At 36.3% G+C, this 26325-nt stretch overlaps 2 protein-coding genes across 2 annotated transcripts in view; both read left to right on the top strand.

Annotated features, from left to right (window-relative positions):
• Positions 1–9328: 9328 nt before the first annotated feature.
• Positions 9329–26325, top strand: part of LOC132294716 (F-box/FBD/LRR-repeat protein At1g13570-like) — an 88011-nt gene continuing 71014 nt past the window's right edge. The window contains exon 1 of the mRNA XM_059792680.1: positions 9329–9336. The gene's annotated coding sequence lies outside the window, so the exon portion shown is untranslated. The remainder of the gene's footprint in view (positions 9337–26325) is intronic.
• Positions 11426–18365, top strand: LOC132296058 (F-box/FBD/LRR-repeat protein At1g13570-like). The gene is made up of 6 exons (XM_059794305.1): positions 11426–11921; positions 13644–13780; positions 13935–13955; positions 14040–14198; positions 14283–14519; positions 18132–18365. Exons 1-6 carry the CDS (start codon positions 11426–11428, stop codon positions 18363–18365), a joined length of 1284 nt encoding a protein of 427 aa, XP_059650288.1.

Below are 26325 nucleotides of genomic sequence, written 5' to 3'. Positions count from 1 at the left end.
CCCCCGTTTCCAACAATCCCCCACATGAATGGAAATTTGAGTAAAATGCAAAAGATAATCGTGCAGACACTAGAGAGAGTATAGTCGGAAAGTTACTGCATTAGGATAGGTAACTTTTGGCTTTGAACCTTCCCTAGTGTATTGCTATCGGATTTACTAGCTAACCAATGAATGCAATGTCTTGAACTGTTCAGCCGTTTGTGTAAACCAAGAAAATAACAAACACACAGTACCTTTCCTCACAAAGTTGGTTCTCATTGTTGTGTTCATTTTGGCCCTGAACAACTCCTGGTATTCAATGAGTGCTTCAGAAACTTAGCCTTTATAGTTCTCATAGAAGCGGCCCCACTTCACACTCATATAGGTGACTTCTTATTAAGAGTATCCTACCATACCCCACTTGAATTTTCAAGGTATAAGAGTCATTAAAAGCGTAGCTTATCCTAATCCTCGCTGTTGGTAGCACTGTCTCATCATAGAAATGGGTAGAAGATTTATATCTTCCCAGTACTTCTGGTGAGTCACTTAGAATTTCTGTTGTCCCTTTGAACCTAAATCTTGGGATCTCCAGTCAATTAGGTTGGGTTTCCATTAAGGTGACTTGTTAGCTTTCGGCTTTTAATCCCATTCCCCTCGATGATCTGTACAATTGCTCTCTAGTACAATCCTTAATTTTATATGTAGCCACAAGGTTGTGTTTAGAAATATTACACTCTGTAGAGATTTCTCTAGGTGAGAGCAACTATATACTTTGTGCCTTAAAATCATTTTCTTTAGTGGCACAAGTGTAGACTTATTTTGAAATGTCCTCTAGGTGAAGTCTATTGATTTTCCTATTTAATTTATTCAAAGTTTATAACTTTGAGTTATATTAAGAACATACAACTACACCTTTAATATAAAAGACAAATCCACTCTTGGATTTGAAGTTTTTAATATCCCATATCCAAATTGCATCACTGTCACACCTCCAATTTAGTTAGATACCTCGATTTATGTAATATTGGATTTAGGGTGTATCTCAACTACCCAATTTATTGTTTTTCGGTGATCTGATCCTGAATTGAAAATGTGTAATTAAATACAGTTATTAAGATGCCTTGCAATCTTAACCAATGATATACTTTAACTAGTATTTATATTTGAGATTTACATCTACAAAAGTTAGATAGGCTTTTGTTATCATAACTAGTATTATCTCAATGTTACTCTATTGAGAATATACTATGTTATCAGATGTTAAATCTTTCATATCAATATACTAATTAGTATATCATTAATTTTTGTAAGGTATACAAAGACTTATACATCACATTTATGTCATTGTCTTGGTACCTGCTTTAATCCACTCAAGGACTTATAAGCTTGCACACTTTCCTCTTCAACTAAAACAAATAACTCAGCTCTTCCCCTGGAAAAAGAACTCTTCTAGTTGTTCCATAATATTTTTCTTATAGGGAACAACATACACTATTCTTATAATACTATAAATGATTTTTGGTTCTATCCAAAATCTCTTAGGATTAAGAGCTCTACATTTATAAGTATTTCTTATTTGGTGAAGTAACTCATATCAAATTTAATCTATGGACAATATCCCCCCATAACTTTGGGATAATCCTAAAATTTTATATATGATATATTTCTTATGGTTTTCTAACTCTTGAAATACCATATATTAAATATTTCACCTCATCTACCTTTCCAAGGTTCTATATTCGCTTCTCAACAAGCATGCATAACAGTCTCTAGTGCATATGTATTCACGTTATCTCTAGCTTGTTCTTATAATATGTCATAGACGTTACTGTGAATTAATACTAGAGATATTAATTACAATGGGCTTTAATTAATATTTGCTTCTACATCTCTTGTATTTATGAATTGAGTCATTCATGTTTAGGTTCATGTTAAGTCAGTCATCTTAACATGTCATAATCTTTCATTTGTCACACATCACATAACTCAACCATTTAAGTAAATAACTCACTTATTGTTTAAACTTTGGATACATCACCATAAAGTGAGCACTTACTTCTCAACTATCATTACTAGTTAAAAGTGAGTTTTTAAGCTCTCATTACTAGCTTAGATTAAGCACACTCTTCTCATTAATTACTACTAGTTTATAATGAGCACCCACTTCTCTGTTATTACCACCAGCTTGAAGTTAAGTTTGCTCAGTTATCAATTCTAGTAGCTCTTAACTTTAGTACACACTTAACTAAGTAGTTTACCTTGGTAGTAGAGTAGTTTGTTTTGAAAAATATTCTTCAAAAACTACTACTTTACAAGTAGTATTATTCACTCCTACATGAGCAGATATGATGTATAACTCAAATAGCATATGGCTAAAATGGCTACTCATCACCCTCATGTTTTTTACTATCAAGTAGAGAGTAAGAACCAACTAACAGTTTTTCATCTTCCTCTTAGGTTCTGTGCACCTCATTAATCATTTTAACTTATAGCTAAGCTAACTAGTTTGCAACTCAGTAACATTTTAGCTTTCAACAAAATTGTATATTACAGCTAACTAGCTTGATTTAGCTTGTCTCAGTGTACTTGCTTACTGTATTCATAATATTTTCCATTAAACACTTTAAATTTATTAGAAAAATCTTATCTTATTCAGCCTATTCACAGTTATACGTGTCTTTAAATACTAGTATAAATCTTTTTCCCTTGACTATCGGGAGAATTGACATAGCTAGACTAATCAATTTTTGTCTGTTGTATTAGATACACAAACCAGCCATGAACTCATACAAAATTAATAATATCACACATTAAATCAACTATATTGTAAAATTAAATTACTATGCACATTAAATAATATTATAATCTCAATTAAAAGTAAGCACTTATATAACTAATATTGAACTCACATAAATAATATAATACCACATGATTAATTATATCACGTAACTAATCTAAGAAATAATAATATTCAGGAGAAGACTTTGTTTTCTCAAAGCTTTGTGCCTCAATCTCCAATAAACATGCTAGAAAATCAGGACCAAAAGATGTAGACATTCTAGCCCACAAGAAAATGATATGCACTAATGTTATGAGCATAACCTATCAAAGGTTTTATGTAACAATCCACTCCACCACATAGTATGATATTGTCCGCTTTGGGATCGAGCCCACACGATTTTGTTATTGGGTTTTATCTCAAAAGGCCTCATACCAATTAGAGATAACACTACTACATATAATCACTTTACCTTTCCCTTACGTAGGTGGTGTGAGACTATGCACCTGTAACTTGCTCAGTGTGATAGCATGTCAGTGCCTCTTGCACCCGCCCATGGCACACCCACCCATAAGATTGCCACATTATAGGTCCCACTTTAACTTTCTTAAGAGTAGGAACTGCAAACTTAGTTAGATACCCCCACACTTCTAGAATTTATAAGAAGGTTTTTTTTTATCTTTCCATAATTCATATGATGTCACCTTAGTTTCTTTTGAGGTATTTTATTGATAACATAATTTGCAGAAAACAAAACTTTCCCCCACAAATTCTGAGTTAAACTAGAACTTGTCAACATAGCATTCATCATTTCTTCATGAATGATACCATGTTTTGAATAAATATCAGCAAATGATGATTCGTATTCACGAACTCTATCATTTCTTAACACCTTGTCAAGTTGATTCTCAACCTCATTTTTGTAATGTTTAAACATTTCTAAGGCTTTATCTTTGCTTCGTAACCGATATAGATAACATCATCTTGTGCAATCATTGATAAAAAGAATGAAATACCTTTTTCTATCTCTAGTTGGCACAAATTTAAGATAATATAATATACTACATAATATTATATTATCAAATTAAAATAATTCAACCAATATTGAATTATATAAATAATTCAATAATTAACTAATATAACATACTTCAATTTCACATAATATTGAACATATCAATATTTAGCATATTATCATATAATAATGTATATAACATTATTTTATTATATCTTATTTATTAGTATAATCTCTACTTGTTTATATCTCAAATAGAAGCATATAATAAAACATACGCAATGAGTGAATCTGGCTTAAGATTGTTGGAAAGATATATGCTTCATGTGACATTTAAGATATGACAAACCTTATACTAATATGTCATGTAATAATTAACAATATGCTAAGAAATCATTAATTAAATATGCAACTCTATATTTAATTAAATATGCAAAATAAAGCAATAAAATAATAATAATATACAAGGAATGAACCTGGAACGAGACTATTATTGGATACTATGTCCTTAAGACAGATTTGCTCCGTTATGGTGTTAACGGACTCAGTGGCGTCTATCTCCTAGGATACAACGGTCTACATCCATCAGTAGCAGCACTACAAACTTATGGATACAGCGAATCTCCTCCATGTAATACTCTCTCTGACTCAAAAATGCATCTATACTATATAAATGCTGAATTGGGTGCAATTCGAACCAAATGGTTCGAACCAATCTTAATATGGCTCGATGAAATTAAATTAGGGTCTAAGTGGTTCGGACCACTTAATCTATGGTTTGAACCCACTTGGGTTGAGTTCAAGTCTAGAGAGGGAGATAAAAGAAATTCAAAAATGAATGAATTGCAAATGATCCAAATGGGGGTATTTATAGGCAACAATGTGCCTTTTCGGATTGGATGCAACCCTTTGGAAAAAACTAAAATGTAGTTTTTAATTAATGTGCCTTTTCGGATTGGGTGTATCTCTTCATCATTGGACACAACCATTTATATGTGTCTCTTCACACTGGACACATCCAGTCCAATTGGTTGCAATGGTTCACATGGTGTCTGTTCACCAATAGACACATCCACTCCAATAGGTTGCAATGGTTCACATGGTGTCTGTTCACCAATAGACACATCCACTCCAATAGATTGCAATGGTTTACATGGTGTCCGTTCACCAATAGACACATCCATTCTAATAGGTTGTAATGGTTCACATGAATAGTTATGTCTGTTGGTTTTGAGTTGCAACCCTTTAGAAACAGATGCAACTCTTTGAAAAACAGATGCAACCCTTTAGAAATTGATGCAACCCTTTGGAAAAAAAAAACTAACTTTTAATTTAAATTAAAAAACTAACTACCCATTTAAATAAGCCCAGCCCAAAATTAAAGACCCAATCCAAGATTCCATTTAGTAAAAAGAATAATTGAACTTTACAATTAGGCACAAGCCCAAGCCCAAGCCCAAATTTGGCTTATTTAAATTTCAATTAGTTTCAACATTTTTTCTATGTGGGACAAACACTTCCCACATTTTGCATACCCATTCAGGCTTATTAAAACACCACACTTTGGAGCTAATTTCTCATTCACCCAGAAACGGATTTGAGAAAGTAAATATACCACGTTCATCTCTTTGCGGAGAGAAACTCAATCATCTAAAGATCCGCAAAAAATTATTAGCGAAATCTATTCCAAACCTCATCCAAAGTTTATGTTTTTAATAACCCCGTTTCCAACACATAATACACGAACCCGAGCCTTGATACTAGTTTGTTATGAAATAAGGATCGAATAGGAGTTTATGAGAACAAGAGAAAAATAAAATGACACACATAAAAGGGACAAGGATTTACGTGATTTGGCTATGCCTACCTCCACAGGGAGAAGACAGAACAATATTTCACTATAGAAATAAAGAGATACAAGAGAAAGTAGCTCACACCTAAAACCCAAATACAGCCATAAGCTCTCACTCTCTAACTGATATTACGAAATGCTCATCGATGATCTTGGATGTTGAAACACCATGGAGAGCAGGCTATTTATAGCCAAGAATGGGTCACCGAAAAAAAAACTACTTGCTGATCAAGTATATCAAAGACTAAAGTTGCTGATATTTCAATCTTGCTGACCACACATATGCTTGCTGATCACACAAATTTGATGGTCCCCAGCTGATGTAATGGGTAATGCAACCTCATATTTGAGCCACATGCTCAACAATTCTGAAACGGGTTTCCGGTTTGGGCTGGTACAACTATGCAAAATATTTACATCCCTTTTTCAAATTGTAACAGTAGTGTACCTTTTTCAATGGTTTTGTATCCGTTGCACTTAGAATAGTTTTGTTCAATGGTTTTCTAAGACTGATCTCACAAGCATTCAACACCAAGACATCTAGTCCAATGACATAAGCTTTTCATCCTCAAAGTGGAGGCGAGGATTTAAGCCGAACGCGGGCAAAGTGTGTGTATATCCAAGGCATGTCTCTATAAATGCCAGTCTATCGTGGTTGCTGAGGATGATCCATTTTTTTCTAAAACTTAGCCAATCAATCACATTCTATATATGCGGATAAGTCACCCCAACTAGCCAGGAGCTTCAGAGCCTCCCGGATGACCAATTTTTTCACCTACATACTGGTAACATAAGAAAAAAATAAAAATACAGAGCGAACATAGGTAAAAAAGAAAAAAAAAAAAAAATACAGATGGAACATAAGAAGGAAAAAAATGCAGGGGCAACTTGAACTGGACACCCCTCAAATAAGGCCATCCGAATCCTAAAATTAGATTATATATGTTCTACATAATATATAATATAGTTTGTTGGGTCGGATTATTATCGAATCAGATTGACCACAATCCATATAATTTTTTTTTAAAAAAAAAAACACTTAAAATTTTGGGCAAATATTACCCCTAAAGTTTTTTTTGGATATATAAGTGTGTTAAGTTTAAAAAAATTATCAATGAAGTGTTTGAGGTCAAAATTTGGTTACAAATTTACATGACATTTTTAACATATAATTTTTTTTAAATACTCTTTTATCTTCCAATATTGCTCTTATATATAAGAAGGAAGGAAAAAAAAAAAAAAAAAAAAAAAAAAAAAAAAAAAAGGGGACACTAGTCTTTCCACCATTCAGGCCATTATTTGTTCAAAAATTAAATATTATGAATTTTTCAGAAAGTATAGGGGGTTATACACTCTATATATATATTATAAGGGTGTTTTTCGCTGGTGACCTTATTATTTATTTAGAGCGTTAAAAAATTACAAACTAAATCTTCAATTCATACCCCGAATTACGGTTGCAAGTTGGGCTGGCCCAACCCAGCCCAGCCCCAACCCAACCTCAACCTGAATCGGGTTGGGTTGGATCAACTCGAATTGTAACCAACATGGGTTGTGGTCATAACCCAAACTGAATTTTTTCGGGCGGGTTGGGTCGGGTTGACGGGTTGAGTTTTTTTTTTTTTATAATTTTTTTTTTTTGGAAATTTATATTATATATATATATATATATATATATGTATATTATATATTTTTGATTATATATATATATATATATATATATATATAAATATTTAGGGCAAATCGTTTCAGCCTCCCCAATCGCCGCCTCCATCTCTATTCTCGTTCTCAACTCTGAACTTGCCTTCTCTCTCTCTTTCTCTCTCTGCAACTGCAAAGTACTAAATCTACAAGAATCAGAATTTCAAAACCTATATATTTCAGTTTATCTATCTGTTGCAATAATCAAAAGTTCAAAACCTATTACCTATATGAAAACCCATATCGGCATATCATTTCAGATTGTTCAAAAAATCAAAACCCATATCTTTCAGCTTGCCATCAACCCCCAAAATATATATATATATATATATATAAATGGTAGTGTCTATTATAGTTGTGACGGGTTGATAATTTTGGAAGCAACATTTTGAAGTTTATAAAAATATGTATATTTATAAATGGTAGTGTTGAGTACGAAAGGTGAAGAGTAGAATCTCTATTTTGGGGGGATTAGATTTTCTGAGAAATTAAAACAAAAAAGCTCTATTTGGAAGACATTTTGTACAGAAGAAGATTGTAGATTACAGGTAGCAGAAAATGGTAATTCCCTTTTTCATATTTCGGCTTCCCCAGTCGCCTTCACCTCCAGGTCTCATTCTCACCTCTCTCTCTCTCTCTCTCTCTCTCTCTGCAACTACAAACTACAAAATCTACAAGAATCAGAAGTTCAAAACCCATATATTTTTCAGATCTGTCTGCAAGAATCAAAAGTTCAAAACCCATATATTTCAGATCATTTCATATTGTTCAAAAAATCAAAACCCAACCCGAAAGAGAAAGAGAAAGATTGATGATGACCAGAAGTTCTTTGAAAATGCAAAAAGAGAAAGAAGAGAGACCGAGAGAGAAAGAGGAAGAAGAGAGAGGAGAAAGAAGATAGAGAAAGAGGCGGTGGATCTGAGGGACGGCGGTGGCGGTGGCAAGGACGGCGGCAGAGAGAGAAAGAGAGAGGAGAGAGAAAGGAGAAATTTATTTATTTTTATATATATTTTTTTTTAATTTGGGTTTTGGGTTGGGTTCGGCTTGAGCCCGAGACCAACCCGAATATGTCTGGGTTTTGACAAAACCTAACCCGAACATAATTCGATTTGTAAATTGTATGTCCAAATTTCAAAATTTTTGGGTTGGGGTTGGGCTAGGCTGGGTTAGCCCGCCCAAGTTGCAGCCCTACCCCAAATTATCATATTGAATGCCAATTAAAATCAATTGACATGTCTATCATTAAGAGTGGGACTAGGGCGAGTTAGGCAAGCTAACACCTCATCTCACGCCAAATCCTTCAAGTTCTGATAAACCCATTACATTTCAACTTCAGATTGTTCAGGTTCCTAGAGTCATCCCAAATCTTAATAACCTACTTTATAAAAAGAAAAATATATTAACTTGATCTGAAACAAGTAGGTTTTTTATAAATAAATAAATAAATAATAAATTGGGTGATTTAAACTTGGGAGACTTAATAATATTACATCCTATTAAAATGATGCAACGAGAGAACCTAATTTTCTGCAAAGAAATTTGTGTTTTTAGAAAGTTTCTATATTTTAAAAGTTTTTTTTTTTCTTATTTAGATTTTATTTTGATTTTATTCTGAGTAACCATGAGCCGGATTGAATTCTCTCACTAGAAGAGATGTTACCTTAGTTGGTAGGTATGCATGACGTATCCTTTCTTGCAGAGGATCATTGTCCGAATAGGAGATATTACTCCGGATGATAAAATTTTCATTCCTGTTATAAATGAGACTCTTTTGTTTTTTCGGTAAATATAAATGAGACTCTTTCCATTGGCCGTGTACCACGAAGTCTTTGGGTCTTAAAAAAAATTCCGTCGGACTATGTGTTACAACTTCCAATCCTTCGCCCTTCTCTTTGTCGCCGGCCAAGAGTTGTTTTGACGGTAAAAGAAGAAGAGGAGATAAAGAATCTCTTCTTTTTTTTTTATTTACCGAAAAAAAAAAAGAATCTCTTTCCCTGGTCTCTTCAATCTCTGGTATTTTATATTTATTTCTTTTCTATACTACCAAATTAGGGTTTACGTATCTTTAAGTCAGCAGCTTATGCATTCTCACGGTCTTTCACATGAGTTTCATCTCTTCAACTATAATGTTGTTGGGTTTCGCCTATATTTGGAAGAAATTTGTTTTATTGACTTTTATGAGACAGAGAAAGAAAACAGACACTTTGCTCTTTTTCATTAACTTTAAAATCTCAGTACAACCATGTCTGATTAATGTATTAAGTTCAGTTGTCAATGTGATTGTCTTCTTAGTCTTCTTTTTTCCTACAAAAAGGAGGGATGTTGATTTGCAGAACAATTTGGAGCAAGTTCAAACATTCAATTAAGTACTTAATTATGTTTCTTAGCCACTGATTGTAAATCTTTAGTTTGTGAATTTCAAGAAAACAGAATGGAACAATGTCGTGGTAATTCCTTGAACAAATTGTTACCTCAACTTTTATGATTTCGTAAATTGCTACTTGAACTTTCATTTTTGTACAATTCGCATTAAACGACCTCTTGCCGTTTGCTGACTACCATTACAGAATTGACGGAGATATTTGTTGTCCTGAAATATTTATAAATACCCTTTGTTATGACAAAAATCCTTTTTTATCCATATTGATGAATGTGTGGTGTGTCACGTAATTAGTTTGATTATATAAATATATGGATATAGATATTACATGTGTATTTTTGCCTATGCAAATTTATGTGTTGATGCAAAACAATGATACTTTTTTATGGGCTGTGTTGCAAATTGTGATTGTAATATGGCACAATTATGCTTTGCGAGTGCTCTGCAAATGGTAGCAAAGAAGAAACTTGAGTAAAAAAAAATGGTACTTCGTAATCTGTAGAAGCAGATTCCTATTTGGTTCATAAACGAAGCAAAGAAGAAGTTGAGTAAGTGAAGGGAAAGGCAGAAACCGTTCATGGTTGCGGTCAACAGTGGACCAGAAATATAGTTTGGGGCTAATATATTCTGGTGTGGGCTAGTACTACTGAATTATTATTATTATTATTATTATTATTATTATTTTTTGGACAAAAATTACAGTAAAAAATTTTTTTTTTTTTTTTGGGGACTCAAGCCCCCTTAGCCCCCCTTTGGATCCGGCTTTCTTATGAGAAGAAAGAGATGAAAGTAATTAAGTGTAACGGGTGGGCGCTTGCCCATTTATCCAAAAGGTCGAACCCATTTATATCCAATCACTTTTCCATCCGATTCCGATGTGGGACAAATGACCCTTGTTACATTCTCCTCCACCCAAACTCGCAACGCCCTCGTTGCAGTTCGGGCCACCCTGCCTACCCGGGATGCTAGCCCAGACTCCTTCCGGGTCGGGTGCTTGGCATGACATCGGATCAAGGACTGGGTCTGGCTCTGATACCAACTGTAACGGGTGGGCGATTGCCCATTTACCCAAAAACTCGAACTATTGGGTAGTGCTGCATACCCAACCATTTATACCCAATCACTTTTCCATCCGATTCCGATGTGGGACAAATGACCCTTGTTACACTAAGCCTGTAGATTAATCTTAAAACGGGTTGCACACAATCTCTGTTTTCTTTTTTGGGCAAAAAGAAAATTCAACAAAACTATGTCCTTTAGTTAGTTTGGAAATTTCGCAATGCATTTATGGTGAATATACTAGTGTGGACTGATTTGCAACTTTTTGATAGTTGCATTACTAGAGGGCATTTGCAAATCTGTGAAATTTGAGAGGGGCCTTTTTTGCAGTTTACGCCAGTTATTATGAATAAATCTGTCGTTAATTTTCTTGTAGTATCTGGCTGATGGTGTGTACTACTTGTAACTAGAACAAATAGATATACTACTTGTAACTAGAACAAATAGATATTATATGAACAAATCTCTCCATAAATATTTTCTTCTTGATAATGTGATTGTTTTCTTTTAGATATCATGTCTTATTGTTCCTTTCATTTGTGTCAACAATTATAATATAAATTGCTTTCTGTCAGGTGGGCTTAATCCTTTGATATAGTTGTCTTTTTTGATAACTGTAACAAAATTATCCCCGGGAAGAAAAAGAAAGACAATCATCATAAAATGGTGACAGGTAGATGTAAACCTACTGATAGAATCAGTAACCTTCCAAGCCATTTAATAGAGACTATATTAATGTTGTTACCGTTGCGCGGTGCTGCGAGGACAAGTATTTTGTCAAAGAAATGGAGGTATAACTGGACCAATATTCCACAACTTGTCTTTGATGATACATTGATCCAAGATTCAAAGGAAAATGAACTGTCACTTCAACGCAGACTTTTCATGGCTATATATCAAGTTCTACTGCTTCATGATGGACCAATACTGAAGTTCAGCCTCTGTACTTCTCAATTAGCAAGCTCTTATGAGATCGACCAGTTCATACTTTTCCTGTCAAGGAAGAGCGTCATGGGATTTTCTTTCGGTATTTCTAAGGACCAGCAATATACATTGCCTTCTTCATTCTTCTCATGTTCACAACTGAGACATTTGAAACTCAGTAATTGTGAATTCGTTCCTCCTCTTACATTTAATGGATTTAGTAGTCTCGTCCAAGGTTGTTAAAATCGGGATTCTACGTAGAATTGTTTTGAGTTCCGTAGAATCGGAATCGTAGAATTGGATCGTGAATCGTAAGATTCTACCAAATTGTGAAAAAATAATTAAAACTAACTTCTTAAACAATAAGATATGTAAAATATAACCAAAATAAGGTCACAACACACAATATTATATATCCATGAGTTTACAAATCTCAAATCCTAATAATATTCTAAAGTGCGAATATAAATAAAAGAAAATATTTCAAAATCTGAATATAAATAAAAGAGAATGTAACACAAAATAACATGGTCCACAAATTTCAAATCCTAACTCATCCCTCTCCAAAGCTAGAAACTAAAATTACGTATCCATAAAGTCATCATTCAACTTCACCATCTTCCTCATTAGCTTCATCAATGGGATTTAATGGCTGCAAATCTTCATTATCATCAATTGCATATACTTCCTCAACTACAAAGCATAAAGAAAGAACGAAAATTAAAAGTTTTGCATTCATATAATTCATATAACTAGTGTTTGAGCATTCTGACAAAGGAGAAATAATTGAGAACTTCCAACAAGATACAATTTTCTGTAACCCATGGGATGTATCCAGTTTAATCTTCCAACAAGTAAAAATTGATCATACACTCATTTCAATAACACGAATATAAATTAGGATATGTACAGAAAACAATAATATATAATTATATATATAAGCATTCAGAATAATGATTGTCATTAATCCTTAACAAAAACAACATTTTTTTCTTTCTTCCATACCTAAAGCTGTGCACTCACTTTATTCTCTTCTTTTTGGACTAGAGGTATGAAGAATATCACTCATTTTGATGCCTATTTATATTTAAAAAAAAAAAAAAAAAAAGTAAACAAGAAAAGGTATAACTTGAATGAAATATGTTACATTTAGCTGGTTTAAATTAAGCAACCACAGACCACTTGTAATGTTTACAGGACATCCTTTTTTTTTTCGTACTACTATTTGTGCCTTTCTGAAGTAGCTATTTAATTACTCATTGCTACTAGTTTCAATTCAAATTTGGTTATGTAATTTTAACAACAATATCAGATAGATCAAAATATTATTTGGCTTCAAAATTTGTAAAAATTAATGCAGTATTTGTGATTCCGCTGGCTAAAATTTCATGAAATTAAAGGGTGTCAAGACTGATAAGATTTTCTGGACGAAGATTTGGAGAAGAATTAGAGAATAGCAATCAGTAATCGCCCACTCACTGTATCCATGATTCCATACTAAAAGAAGAGGGAGAAAAATAATTCTTAGTATAGAACATACCTGGCCGAGCCGCCGAACCTGCTGCTGTATGGAATGGATCCGATCTGCTCTATAGAGGCCTCTGCACTGCCGCCTCCTCTCAGCTCTCAGTCCTCACTCTTGAGTCTTGACTTTCCGTTTCTAATTCTATAATAGAGTAGGGTTTTCTGTTTTCATGTTTTGTTACTTTGTATTTTATAATTTATAAAATAAATAATAAAACATATAATTTGATAAGTTTTGGGCCAGACCTTGCCCAAACAACTAATACAATTAAGGCCCAAAGACCAAATATTATAAAGGCCCGCCCAAGCACCTGTTTTGGTAGAATCGTGTAGGATCGTACAATTCTATGATTCTGCAACCGATTCTACCTCCGATTTTACCAATTGAACGATTCTGCTCCGATTTGACTCGATTTTGAATTCTGAGTCGTAGAATTTGCCCAAGTCAGCATTGGTAGATATGTTGGAAATTTGGTTTCTAGTTGCCCGCTACTTGAAAAAGTAACACTGGCAGGCTCCACTCATTTCGAGTGCATTGAAATTGACGCTCCTAACCTCAAGTACTTAAACGTAAGTGCCAGGTTCGGATCTGTTCATTTGAAAAATACCCCTCTTCTAAAAGAACTTTTAATTAATTTCTGACCATTTGCAATCTCTCAATGAAAAAGAGGCACCTGAAATGGCCCAGGTTTTTGGTTGTCTACCTGTAATTGACACCTTGCAGTTGGGCTATCGTTTTGTAGCGGTAAGGTAGCTACATTGCTTTTCATTATTCATGCATCTGTAAAGAAAATGATGTTTCTTAGGTCTGTTTTTGGCTTTTGTTTAGTTTTTGACCGTGGCTGGTGTACCTGAGAGGCTTCCATTTACCTTAGACCACCTCCAAAATCTTGAACTATGGGAGCTGTGTTTTGGAGAAATTGCCGAGCTCGCCTTTGCTCTATGCTTGCTTAAAAGCTCCCCCAACTTGGAATATTTTCAAATTCGGGTGAGCTATAACAGTTCATTGTTTCAAATGTTCTTATATTGTATATATATTATTTAATTGAGCTGTTTTCATCTTTCTTTCTAGCTGCTTTCCAATAAAAATGATGCTATACCTCCCGTTCTAGAACTTTTGGAAATGCAAGACCATTCAGATGTCGCTTTCAATCAACTTCGGGAAGCGGCGATGCGATTTGTCTCTGGCACAAGGCCTGAATTGGAGTTTATTAAGCTTATATTAGCAAAATCCCCATTGCTAGAGACGATGCTTATTGTGTCCGACTCAGCACAGGTTGCTGACAATGGAGTGGGAATACTCAGCGAGGTGACACAATTTCGACGTATCTCGCCTAAAGCACAAATTTTCTACAAAGAAGAAGAACAATAACGTGCTTAGCATATGGGTTATATCCATTTTGATCATTTTAAGGCTTTGAGAAGGATCACATTCAATCATATTGGAGGGTTTTTTATTATTGTTATTATTATTATTTTCAGGAGGCCTAATGTGACTGTTTGTAAATAGATAGTTGATTTTTTTTAACTAGAGAATACAATGATGCTCTTTTAAAAGATGGGTTTGTGTGGCTTTCACCATTTTGAATGTGATGTTATGTTTGTTTGAGGGTATTCTTTTTTTTTTTTTTTTTTCTTTCTTGAAGTTATATAACAATTTTGACCTGTACCTCTTTACAAGTTCATGTAAGAGCTTTTTCCCCTTTTTAACACTTGCAAGGCGCTTTTGTTTTAAGGTTTAGCTGCCTTTTTTCTTTTTTCTTTTTCTTTTTTTCACATTAGAGCACCTTTGAGAAAATTTTAGTTCAAATTTCTTAGTTGTTTTTTCAAATTTCACCAATTATAATTCCAAGACTCCATTTCCATGCAGCCGAACACGCCCTAAATGCATTTCAATCCCTTTCCTTGGCCCTTCTCTTTCTCACCTGCCAAAAGTTGTTTTGACTGCAAAAGGAGGAGATAAGGATTCTTTCCTGGGCCTCTTCGATATCTCTGGTATCTTATGTTAATTTGTTTTTGTACCACCAAATTAGGGTTTACGTATCTATAAGTCTTCTTATGCATTCTCTTACTTTGGTGATGTGGTTTGTCCTTCACATGGGTTTGATCTCTTCTACTATAGTATTGTTTATTGTTGAGATTTGTTTAACATATATTTCATGTTTGTTTTTTTGGTTACCAAAACTTTAAAATCGCAGTACAACTTTGCCTGATTAATCTATCAAGTTCAATGGTCTAGGTGATTGGCTATTGATTATTGTTGAGGAATTGAAGTTGTTTTGTTTTCTTAAGTCTATTTTTTCCTTACCAAAAGGAGGGATATTGTTTTGCACTTTAGAACAATTTTGGGCAATTTCAAAATCCAATTAAGTATTTTATTATTTTTCTTGGCCATTGATTGTTGATCTTGATTTTTTTATACATGAGTTCCATTAATTGGAAAGGATCCGAATCTGCTCCAGTGCGCCTCTCACTGGAGTAGATCCAGTGCACATCCAATGGCTGAGGTGAAACCACCTCAGCCTATTTGCCACGTCACCATCCAGTAAGCACCCAGTCAGCATTTACTCAAAAAAATTACTGATATACTATTTTCATTTACCACATGTATGAATACCCCATACACTTATACATTATACAAAATCAAAATACATAATTTACAATTACATTTAATCTTTTTATGTTAAAAATTACGTTCAACTTTACCTTTGGGGATAAAATTACAGAACCCTAATCTCTCTGTAATGTCTGTAAGTTATAAAGAAAAAGAGAAAAGAAAAAAAAAAAGGTGGGACCCACAGCTTTTGTAAAGTGGTCATAAGACCACGTTTTTTTTTTTTTTTTTGGTCTCTAATCTGATTCTTTCTCTTCCCGACGACAAAAGCTTTCTGCTCTCACTTTTCTTTTTTCATTCTCTTGCTTCATGAATTTCACTCTTTGATTTCTCCCTCATCTCTTAGTGTTTTTAAGTGCCGTTTGAGGCAAAACGAAGCCCGCGACAAGCTCTACGCGCTCATACAAGCAATTTCAGTTTTTGGTCTTCCTAGGGACTTCGAATTTAGAGACCCATTTTAAGGGTTTTGTGCAAATTTGAGGTAGGGGCATCTTAATCCACTCCTTTCTTGTTCTATTGTGAATTACACCTCCTTGTTGTGTCAAACATGTTTAATTGGAAGTTAATTGTATCTATGATTGTATGAAAGATGTCTAGAGAATTTTCAAGAGCTTGATTATGACTTGTTTCATGTGTAAAATATGTTTAGATGTTGTTTTATCATGCCCACTATGTGTTAACATGCTGAAAATGACTAACGAGAACATGTTTATTTAGATTGTGCCAAATTTTCCATTGTCAAATATTGAAATTATATGTACATCCATGCACATGTCATTGGGATGCATGAAATGGGAGACTTTGTCTTGAAATGAAAATGGGGGAAATTTTGGGAGAAGAGTTTTGTCAAATAATTTTGATAAACCCGGTCGCTGTGGGGTTACCAATGGACCGGAGGTTAATATAGCCTAAAGTGGACTAAGGAGTCGCCCTAGCGTGGTTGAGCTATTCGGGCCCCTCGATGATGCTGCAGGGTTACCAAAGGTCTAAGGACGGTAGCCAATCCTCCTCTCGTGTCGCGGCGGGGTTACCAAAGTGCGAGCTGTATTAACATTTGAAAGTGATGGTTTTGTGAATGAAAATGGGGAGTGACATTAGCATGCATTGCAGTTCATTATACTGCATGGTTTATAATTGGAATTGACGTGCATATTGTTTTAATTCCCTATATTGTATGATCCCTATTTCCCATTGGCCTATGCTTTATTTGGATTCACAAGGACACAAGAATTGTGTCTTAAGTGTCACCTACTGAGCTTTATGCTCACCCTACTATTTATATTATTTTTTTCATGTCTTGGAAATGAACCGGTGGACGACAATCCACCTCAAGCTTGAAAGTTGTTAGAAAGTTGTTTGCTATTTTGTATTTTGACCGTTTTATGTATATTCATAGTTGTGGGGATGTAACTAAGTTAGTATTCATGGCCTTATAACTTAAGAACGAACTTATCTTTTGTTTGATGTAAATGAAACTAATGGAATTATGGTATATGTTTCCATGCAATTGTATCATGTAACATTGTAAGACAGGGACTTTAAATCTTAACCATGTATTTTGGGACTGTAATTATGATAATTTAGATTAATTGGTGTGTGGATGTTCCACCATGAGAGGAACTATGTTGAGGTATAATGAACGGATGAATGGGATGCTGGATGATATTATGTGTTTTGTGCATTGGGACAGGTTGTTGAAGGCCCATTTTTAGGGGAGGTTATGCCGATTTTTTTAAAAAATTTTGACATCAGCTAGGGTCGTTACAAATTTGGTATCAGAGCGATGGTTCGAATACCATTAGGACGACGAGTAGAGGCTTACCTAGGGTTGTCTGGGAAGTCATTTGCATTGTTATTTCCTTATTTGGAAAAGTGTTTTGCTATGTGAAAAAGCATGCTTAACTACTTACTTGCTTACGTGCTTATATGCCTATATTAATGTGTTCATTGCATATTATTACATGCTAAATGTTTGTACAGTATTTTTTTGCGTTGGGTTGTTCACGGTTGGACCTTAGTGTTATCGTTATTGAATTGTTTCCTTTGTTTTATCGAACGATGTCACGGCGTGAGGAAATCAGGGAAGTTGGCCCTAGACTGACTAAGGGTGATGTTGGCAAGAGCTCCAGCTCCAATCCGGAGGAGCTAAATGATGAGGACACACTTCTTAGGGACTTGATTCCGCCAAGAGTTGTTCCCACAAGGAGGGATAATGTTGAAGCACCCGTAGAAGTGGGTGAAGGTTCTGTGGCACTGGAGTTGAATCGTTTGTTGCAAAATGTCGTGAGAGCAACGATTACTGCTCAGTCGCAGTCGGCACTACAACCTACAGTTCAAGTTAAGGAGAAGCCAGCTCAGAAACGTCTCAAGATTATTAAGGGGTTTTCTCAGCTGATGCCGGTTATGTTTGAGGGTGGTACGGATCCAATGATAGCAGATGACTACATGGAGCAAGTTGAAACTCAATTGATTTCAATGGATGTGACGAAGGATCATTTGAAGATCATCCTAGCTACTTATAAGTTTGCTAAGGATGCCTAATTATGGTGGAAGTCAGTTACGAGCTGGTACAAGGTGGAGGAGATAAGTTGGGACAAGTTTAAGGAATTGTTTTATGAAAAGTACTTTCCGCTTTCCAAAAGATGGGAGTTACAAGACCAGTTTCATAACCTTATCCAAGGAAGCATGTCAATGGCAGAATATGAAAACAAGTTCACTTCACTTTCTCGCTTTGCTCTAGAAATGGTGAGAGATGAAGTTAACAAGCTCGGAAGTTTGTTTCTGGTCTTAATGATCGGATGAGGCCGTTGATCATGGCACAGTTCATCAAGGTATATTCTGAAGTAGTAGAAAGGGCTTTAATGTTAAAAGCGGATAACAGAGATAAGGATGCGAGAAGAGAACAATGGAAGTAGAAGAAGGGTGCAGGGCCATCCTCAGAAGGATCTTCTTAGAAGAAGAACAAGGGTGGTTCATTTCAGTTTCAGGGGCAACAATATACACGATCTGTTCCTACCACTCCTATGCCAGTTGGATCTGACAAGGGTGAAGTTGTTTGTTATCAATGTTAGCAGCCTGGGCATTACAAGTCTAGTTGTCCTATGAGATTGACTTCAGTTTCTTCAGCTCCAAAGGCTTGTTATGGGTGTGGCCAGCAGGGCCATTTGATTTGGGACTGTCTGAGTCAGAGAGCAGGCACCACTAGTGGCAGAGGGTCACAGCAGAGGCCGTTACAGTCGGCAATGGTTCAATCAGGTTTCAGACCACCGCCGCCACCACCACAGCCTGCCTTGTCTTCTCAGGGCTCACGACCAGCTAGGAGGGATACTCCTACTATGTCGGCACAACAGTCTGGTGTTCAGATTAGTAGTTCACAGGCACAGGCACCGCAGGGGCATGTCTTTGCCCTTGCACCGACTGATGCGTCTCTTGGATCTTTAGTTCTCCGAGGTATATTTCCAGTGTTTAGTTCTTGGGCCCGTGTTTTGTTTGATTCTGGTGCATCTCATATTTGCACTTGCATCGGGGTTAGAGGTTAGTTTTATGGATCGGGCGTTGTGTGTTGATACGCCAGTTGGAGTTTCAATGTCTTTGAGCCGAGTCGTGAGGGACTGTTCCATTGTGATAGCCAGGCGGACTTTTGTGTTTGACCTTATCCTCCTGGAGATGACTAGCTTTGATGTCATTCTCGGGATAGATTGGTTAGCTTCCTTTCATGCCATGATCGACTATTTCAGAGGAAGGGTTACAGTTTGTACTCCCGAAAAAGACTGTTTCTTTTTCGTGGGAGATCGGAGTGATTCCCACATTTCATCATTTTATGGAATTCATGGACAGAGTCGTGGTGATTACTTTTTGGCTAGCCTTATAGCCGAAGAGGATGATGTTGTGGAAGAATATTATCCTGCAGTTGTTCGTGATTTTCTAGATGTGTTTCCGGAGGATTTGACAGAGTTGCCTCCACACCGAGAAGTGGAGTTTACTATTGACTTGATGCCAGGTACCGCGCCGATTTCTATGGCACCGTATCGTATGGCACCAGTTAAATTAGAAGAATTAAAGAGGCAACTTCATGAGTTGAGGATGAAGGGTTTCATCTGACCGAGTGTGTCACCATGGGGCGCACCGGTCTTGTTTGCTAAGAAGAAAGATGGTTCTTTAAGGTTGTGCATCGATTATCGGAAGTTGAATCGTGCCACCATCAAGAACAAGTATCCTTTGCCAATGATAGATGATTTATTTGATCAGTTAAGGGGAGCCAATTGTTTCTCCAAGATTGACTTGAGGTCTGGCTATTATCAGTTGCGGGTTAGGGATGAGGATATCCCGAAGACAGCATTCCGTACACGGTATGGACACTATGAGTTTCTTATTATGCCTTTTGGCTTGACTAATACTCCAGTGGCATTCATGGACTTAATGAACCGCGTCTTTCACGATTACTTGGGCCAGTTTGTGGTAGTTTTCGTGGATGACATTCTTGTGTATTCACGATCTCAGGAGGAACACGAGGTCCATTTGAGTATTGTATTATAGATTTTGCGGGAGCACCGATTGTATGCCAAATATGAGAAATGTGAGTTTTGGCTACAGGAGATGAAATTTTTGGGACATGTTGTTTCAGAAGGCGGAGTGTCAGTTGATCCATCAAAGATTGAAGCTGTTTTGAATTGGGAGCAACCCAAGAATGTGTTTGAGATCCGTAGTTTTCTTAGTCTAGCGGGTTACTACCAGAGATTTGTGAAAGATTTCTCCCGTTTGGCAGCTTCTATGACCCGTTTAACCCAGAAAGGGATTAAGTTTGCATGGAATGAAGCCTGTGAGTCATCTTTCCAGGAATTGAAGATAAAGTTGACTACGGCTCCAGTGTTGGTGATACCTAAGCGTGGCTTGGGTTATGTGATCTATTGTGATGCTTCCCGTGATGGTTTAGGGTGTGTGTTGATGCAGGATGGTAGAGTAGTGGCTTATGGGTCTCGGCAATTGAAGACTCACGAGCTTAACTACCCTACTCATGATTTGGAGTTGGCGGTAGTTGTGTTTGCTTTGAAGTGTTGGAGACACTACTTGTATGGTGAGAGATTCGAGGTGTACTCGGATCATAAAAGTCTCAAGTACCTTTTCTCCCAAAAGAACTTGAACAATAGACAGAGAATATGGGTTGAATTCTTGGAAGATTATAATTTTGATTTGCAGTATCATCCGGGCAAGGCAAATGTGGTAGCCAATGCCTTAAGCCGAAAATCTCGTGGAACTTTGGCCTGTCTGGCTATTCGGAAGTGGAAGATGCTTAAGGTTTTGGCAGAGATGGGATTGTATTATTTTGATGACGATGTTGATAGCGAGCTGGCATTCTTGTTTAGTCTTGTGGCTCAGCCTACTCTTATTATACGAGTGATTAAGTCACAGAGACAGGACCCGGATTTAGATGCCATTCACGCTTTGATCTCTAGTGGTGAGACAGTGAAAGATTGGGCCTTGTATGCAGATGGGGGTCTACGGTTTAGGGGTTTGTTGGTGGTTCTTACGGTTTGTGGTGAGGACGTCCTACGGGAGCTTCACACTTCCCGCTTTGCAGTTCATCCAGGTGGTACCAAGATGTATCACAATTTGAGACGTTAGTATTGGTAGAACGGGATGAAGAAAGATGTTGCACAGTTTGTGGCTAGATGCCTTACCTGTCAGCAGGTGAAGGCCGAGCATCAGAGACCAGCCAGTTTGTTACAACCATTACCTGTAGCGCAATGGAAATAGGAGCATATTGCTATGGATTTTGTGACAGGTCTCTCAAGGTCACGAAGGGGCAATGGGTCCGTATGGGTCATCATTGACAGATTGACCAAGACGGCTCACTTTTTGCCTATTAAGGCAATAGATGATGCAGAGAAGCTTGGTGTTCTTTATGTGAAAGAGATTGTAAGGTTACATGGAGTTCCTGTAACCATTGTGTCAGATAGGGATGCTAAGTTCACTTCGAAGTTCTGGGAAGGACTTCAAGCAGCGTTTGGTTCAGCATTGCATCTTAGTACGGCATTCCATCCACAGACAGACGGTCAGTCGGAGCGGACTATCCAGATTTTGGAAGATTTGCTTCAAGCATATGTGCTTGACTTGGGTGGTAGTTGGGAGGATCACCTTCCACTTATTGAGTTTGCCTACAACAACAGTTATCAGGCGAGCATTCAGATGGCTCCATTTGAGGCGTTGTATGGTAGACCTTGTAGGTCTCCTATTTGTTGGACTGAGGTAGACGAGACAGCCGTCTTAGGACCCGACATTGTACTCGAGACTACTGAGAAGATTAAGCTGATCAGACAGAGACTACTTACAGCTCAGAACTGACAGAAGAGTTATGCGGATAAGTGGAGACGATCGTTATCCTTTGAGGTGTGAGACAATGTTTTTCTACGGGTTTCTCCATGGAAGGGATTGATGAGATTCGGAAAAAGTAGTAAGTTGTAGCCACGATTCATTGGACCGTTTAAGATTTTGGACCGTGTAAGAGAGGTTGCCTACAGACTTGCTTTGCTGCCACAGTTGGATAGGGTCCATAATGTTTTCCATGTATCGATGTTACGGAAGTACAAGCCAGATCCATCTCACATTTTGAGTTGGATTGATATAGACATTGATAATGATATTTCCTACGAGGAAAGACCAGTTCAGATTCTTGACACACAACAAAAGGTGTTGAGGAACAAAACGATACCAATGGTGAAAGTCCTTTGGAGACACCACGGAGTAGAGGAGGCTACTTGGGACCTCGAATAGGAGGTTCGCTCCAAGTATCCAGAGTTGTTTTCTTCTCCAGGTATGTCTTGATTTCGGGGACCAAATCTTTTAAAGTTAGGGAGAGTGTAATGTCTGTAAGTTATAAAGAAAAAGAGAAAAGAAAAAAAAAAAAAAAAAAAAAAGGTGGGACCCACAGCTTTTGTAAAGTGGTCATAAGACCACGTTTTTTTTTTTTTTTTTTTGGTCTCTAATCTGATTCTTTCTCTTCCCGATGACAGAAGCTTTCCGCTCTCACTTTTCTTTTTTCTTTCTCTTGCTTCATGAATTTCACTCGTTGATTTCTCCCTCATCTCTTAGTGTTTTTAAGTGCCGTTTAAGGCAAAACGAAGCCCACGACGAGCTCTATGCGCTCATACAAGTAATTTCAGTTTTTGGTCTTCCTAGGGACTTCGAATTTAGAGACCCATTTTAAGGGTTTGTGCAAATTTGAGGTAGGAGCATCTTAATCCACTCCTTTTTTATTCTATTGTGAATTACACCTCCTTGTTGTGTCAAACCTGTTTAATTGGGAGTTAATTGTATCTATGATTGTATGAATAATGTCTAGAGAATTTTTAAGAGCTTGATTATGACTTGTTTCATGTGTAAAATATGTTTAGATGTTGTTTTATCATGCCCACTATGTGTTAACATGCTAAAAATGACTAATGAGAACATGTTAATTTAGATTGTGCCAAATTTCCCATTGTCAAAATATTGAAATTATATGTACATCCATGCATATGTCATTGGGATGCATGAAATGGGAGACTTTGTCTTGAAATGAAAATGGGGGAAAATTTGGGAGAAGAGTTTTGTCAAATAATTTTGATAAACCCGGTTGCTGCGGGGTTACCAACGGGCCGGAGGTTAATATAGCCTAGAGGGGACTAGGGAGTCGCCCTAGCGTGTTTGAGCTATTCGGGCCCCTCAATGACGCTGCGGGGTTACCAAAGGTCTAGGGACGATAGCCAATCCTCCTCTCGTGTCGCGGCGGGGTTACCAAAGGGCGGGCTGTATTAACATTTGAAAGTGATGGTTTTATGAATGAAAATGGGGAGTGACATTAGCATGCATTGCATTTCATTGCACTGCATGGTTTATAATTGGAATTGACGTGCATATTGTTTTAATTCCTTATATTGTATGATCCATATTTCCCATTGGCCTATGCTTTATTTGGATTCAAAAGGACACAAGAATTGTGTCTTAAGTGTCACCTACTGAGCTTTATGCTCACCCTACTATTTATATTATTTTTTTCAGGTCTTGGAAATGAACTGGTGGACGACAATCCACCTCAAGCTTGAAAGTTGTTAAAAGGTTGTTTGCTATTTTGTATTTTGACCGTTTTATGTATATTCATAGTTGTGGGGATGTAACTAAGTTAGTATTCATGGCCTTGTAACTTAAGAACGAACTTATCTTTTGTTTGATGTAAATGAAACTAATGGAATTATGGTATATGTTTCCATGCAATTGTATCATATAACGTTGTAAGACAGGGACTTTAAATCTTAACCATGTATTTTGGGACTGTAATTATGATAATTTAGATTAATTAGTGTGTGGATGTTCCACTATGAGAGGAACTATGTTGAGGTATAATGAACGGATGAATGGGATGCTGGATGATATTATGTGTTTTGTGTATTGGGACAGGTTGTTGAAGGCCCATTTTTAGGGGAGGTTATGCCGATTTTTTTTTTAAATTTTGACATCAGCTAGGGTCGTTACACTCTCTCCTCTGCTCGTCGTCTTCCTCACGTCCTGTGAAGCTGAATTCCACTGTTCTTCTTCATTCCAACTCATGTAGTCTCCTCTTCGTCTTCGTCTTCGTTTAAAGTTGGAAATTTCAAAATTTAATGGTTAGGTTAAAATCTATAGCGGGGAAGAAAGCCAATAAACGTACGTTCCAGGTATCTAAGAAGAATAAGTTAATTTCTACGAATGACGCTAGAACAAAAAGCGTCTCACATGAAAGACAAACCTCAGGTGAAGGACGAAGCAGTGTTGGTATTTTCCGGTGGCAAGCAGGATTTGGTGAACTGGCCTCCCACAGTGTTCTTAATGTATAGGTAAACATTGATAATGTATCGGTTTGTTTGTTTAAGGGTTTAGAAATTTATTTCAGATTTTGTGGTTGGGAATGGTGAAAATGAGTTTTCGAAGTTAATTTATTAAACGTGTTAGCCAAATATTATGATGGCATATGCAATTGATATATGATACATGTGTTAAAAAGTTGTGATAATAATAATTTTTTGTTTCCGAATATGAAATCTTCCTATATATAGTGAAAGTGTTTGTGGTTGTGATTATTAATTTAGGAATTGTGAGATTGAGTTGTGGAAGTTAATTTTTTTAAGTTGTTAGGTCAATATGTTGATTCAATTAAAATAATAAGTTAAATACATACATGATACATGTTTAGATAAGTTGTGAGCATAATAAATTGATCTGTTAAACTTTTGTATTGTATTGCGTTACAAATAGTAGGTGATGAAATATACAAATCTTCGTACATATATGTTGAAAGTATTTGTGGTTCTTATTATTAATTTATGAATTGTGAAACTGAGTTAGGGTAGTTAATTGTTTTAACGTGTTAGAAAAATATGTTGATGCAATATAGAATTAATACATGATACATGTAAAAATAAGTTATGATAATATGCAATGCATACATGAAGGGCCGAGTGCATTAGGAAGTACCGGCAAGAGCACTCAAAACATGATAGGTTACCGAAGGCAGTCATGCTTACGGTGCACAAATCTGCTAGACAGACATGGAATGCAAAGTCTGCGGCTGATAAAGAGCCATGGATCAGGGAGTGTACAAGACGAAAGGAAAAGTACGACAAGCTTCCTGAAGAAAGAAAGGCCCTAAAAAAAAAAAGGGTAATTAAATTTTAATGTAAATATTTTATTTTATGACGAAACCTAGAATGTATGCTTGATGTGTTATAATCATATGCCTTTGAAGCAGAAGAAAAAGGAAAAGATCAATCAGACCCAAGGTGCCTGGCACAGATGCTCTCTTTCCAAGTTCCGCAAAGCAGTGTCACAGCTTGATGAGGAAAAGATAAAGGCTGTTGAGGAGCTTGGATTTGGAAAATTGCTGGAACTTAAATGTTCTTTTTTGTCCTAGGAATTATGTATGTATTTAATAAAAAAATTTGACTCTGAAAAATGTTATATAAAAGTTGAGGACATAGGTTATATACCCATCCATTCAGCCGATATCCACTCGATCCTTGGCATACCATTTGGTGTTCCAAAAGTGCCGAAAAATAATCAGTTTCTTGATTCTAAGTGAATAGATGAAGGTGGTTATAAGGAAGCTGGTCGAATGCACCAAGATGTATTGTTAGAGCAGGTTTTAACGGTAAAGGGAATGGATGAATTCAAGTGAGCGTTTGTGCTCTTTGCTTGCAGTACTATACTCAGTCCCACCTGTCGTAATAATTGTCATTGGGGCTTGTTGAAAACTGTGGATGATGTGAATGCAATTAGCAGTTACAACTGGTGCGGATATGTCCATGATTGTTTGGTGAGAACCCTGGAACCATCAGGAGACGGGAAGCTGAAAAAGTCATACGGTGGTTGTATGATTTTTTTGCAGGTATCCTTGGTTATGATTTTTTATACATTTACCTTTAAAATGTGTGTGAATTACATATTAATTTTATGAAACAGAAGAAATAATTACTTTAATTATTGGTCTTTT

Source organism: Cornus florida, unplaced genomic scaffold, assembly GCF_030987335.1.
Source record: "Cornus florida cultivar Cherokee Brave unplaced genomic scaffold, ASM3098733v1 CherokeeBrave_3.0.0_Hap2_Chr02, whole genome shotgun sequence".
Classification (NCBI taxonomy): Eukaryota; Viridiplantae; Streptophyta; class Magnoliopsida; order Cornales; family Cornaceae; genus Cornus; species Cornus florida.
The sequence above is the reverse complement of the archived record's forward strand: the minus strand, read 5'-3'. Positions and strand labels throughout refer to the sequence as shown.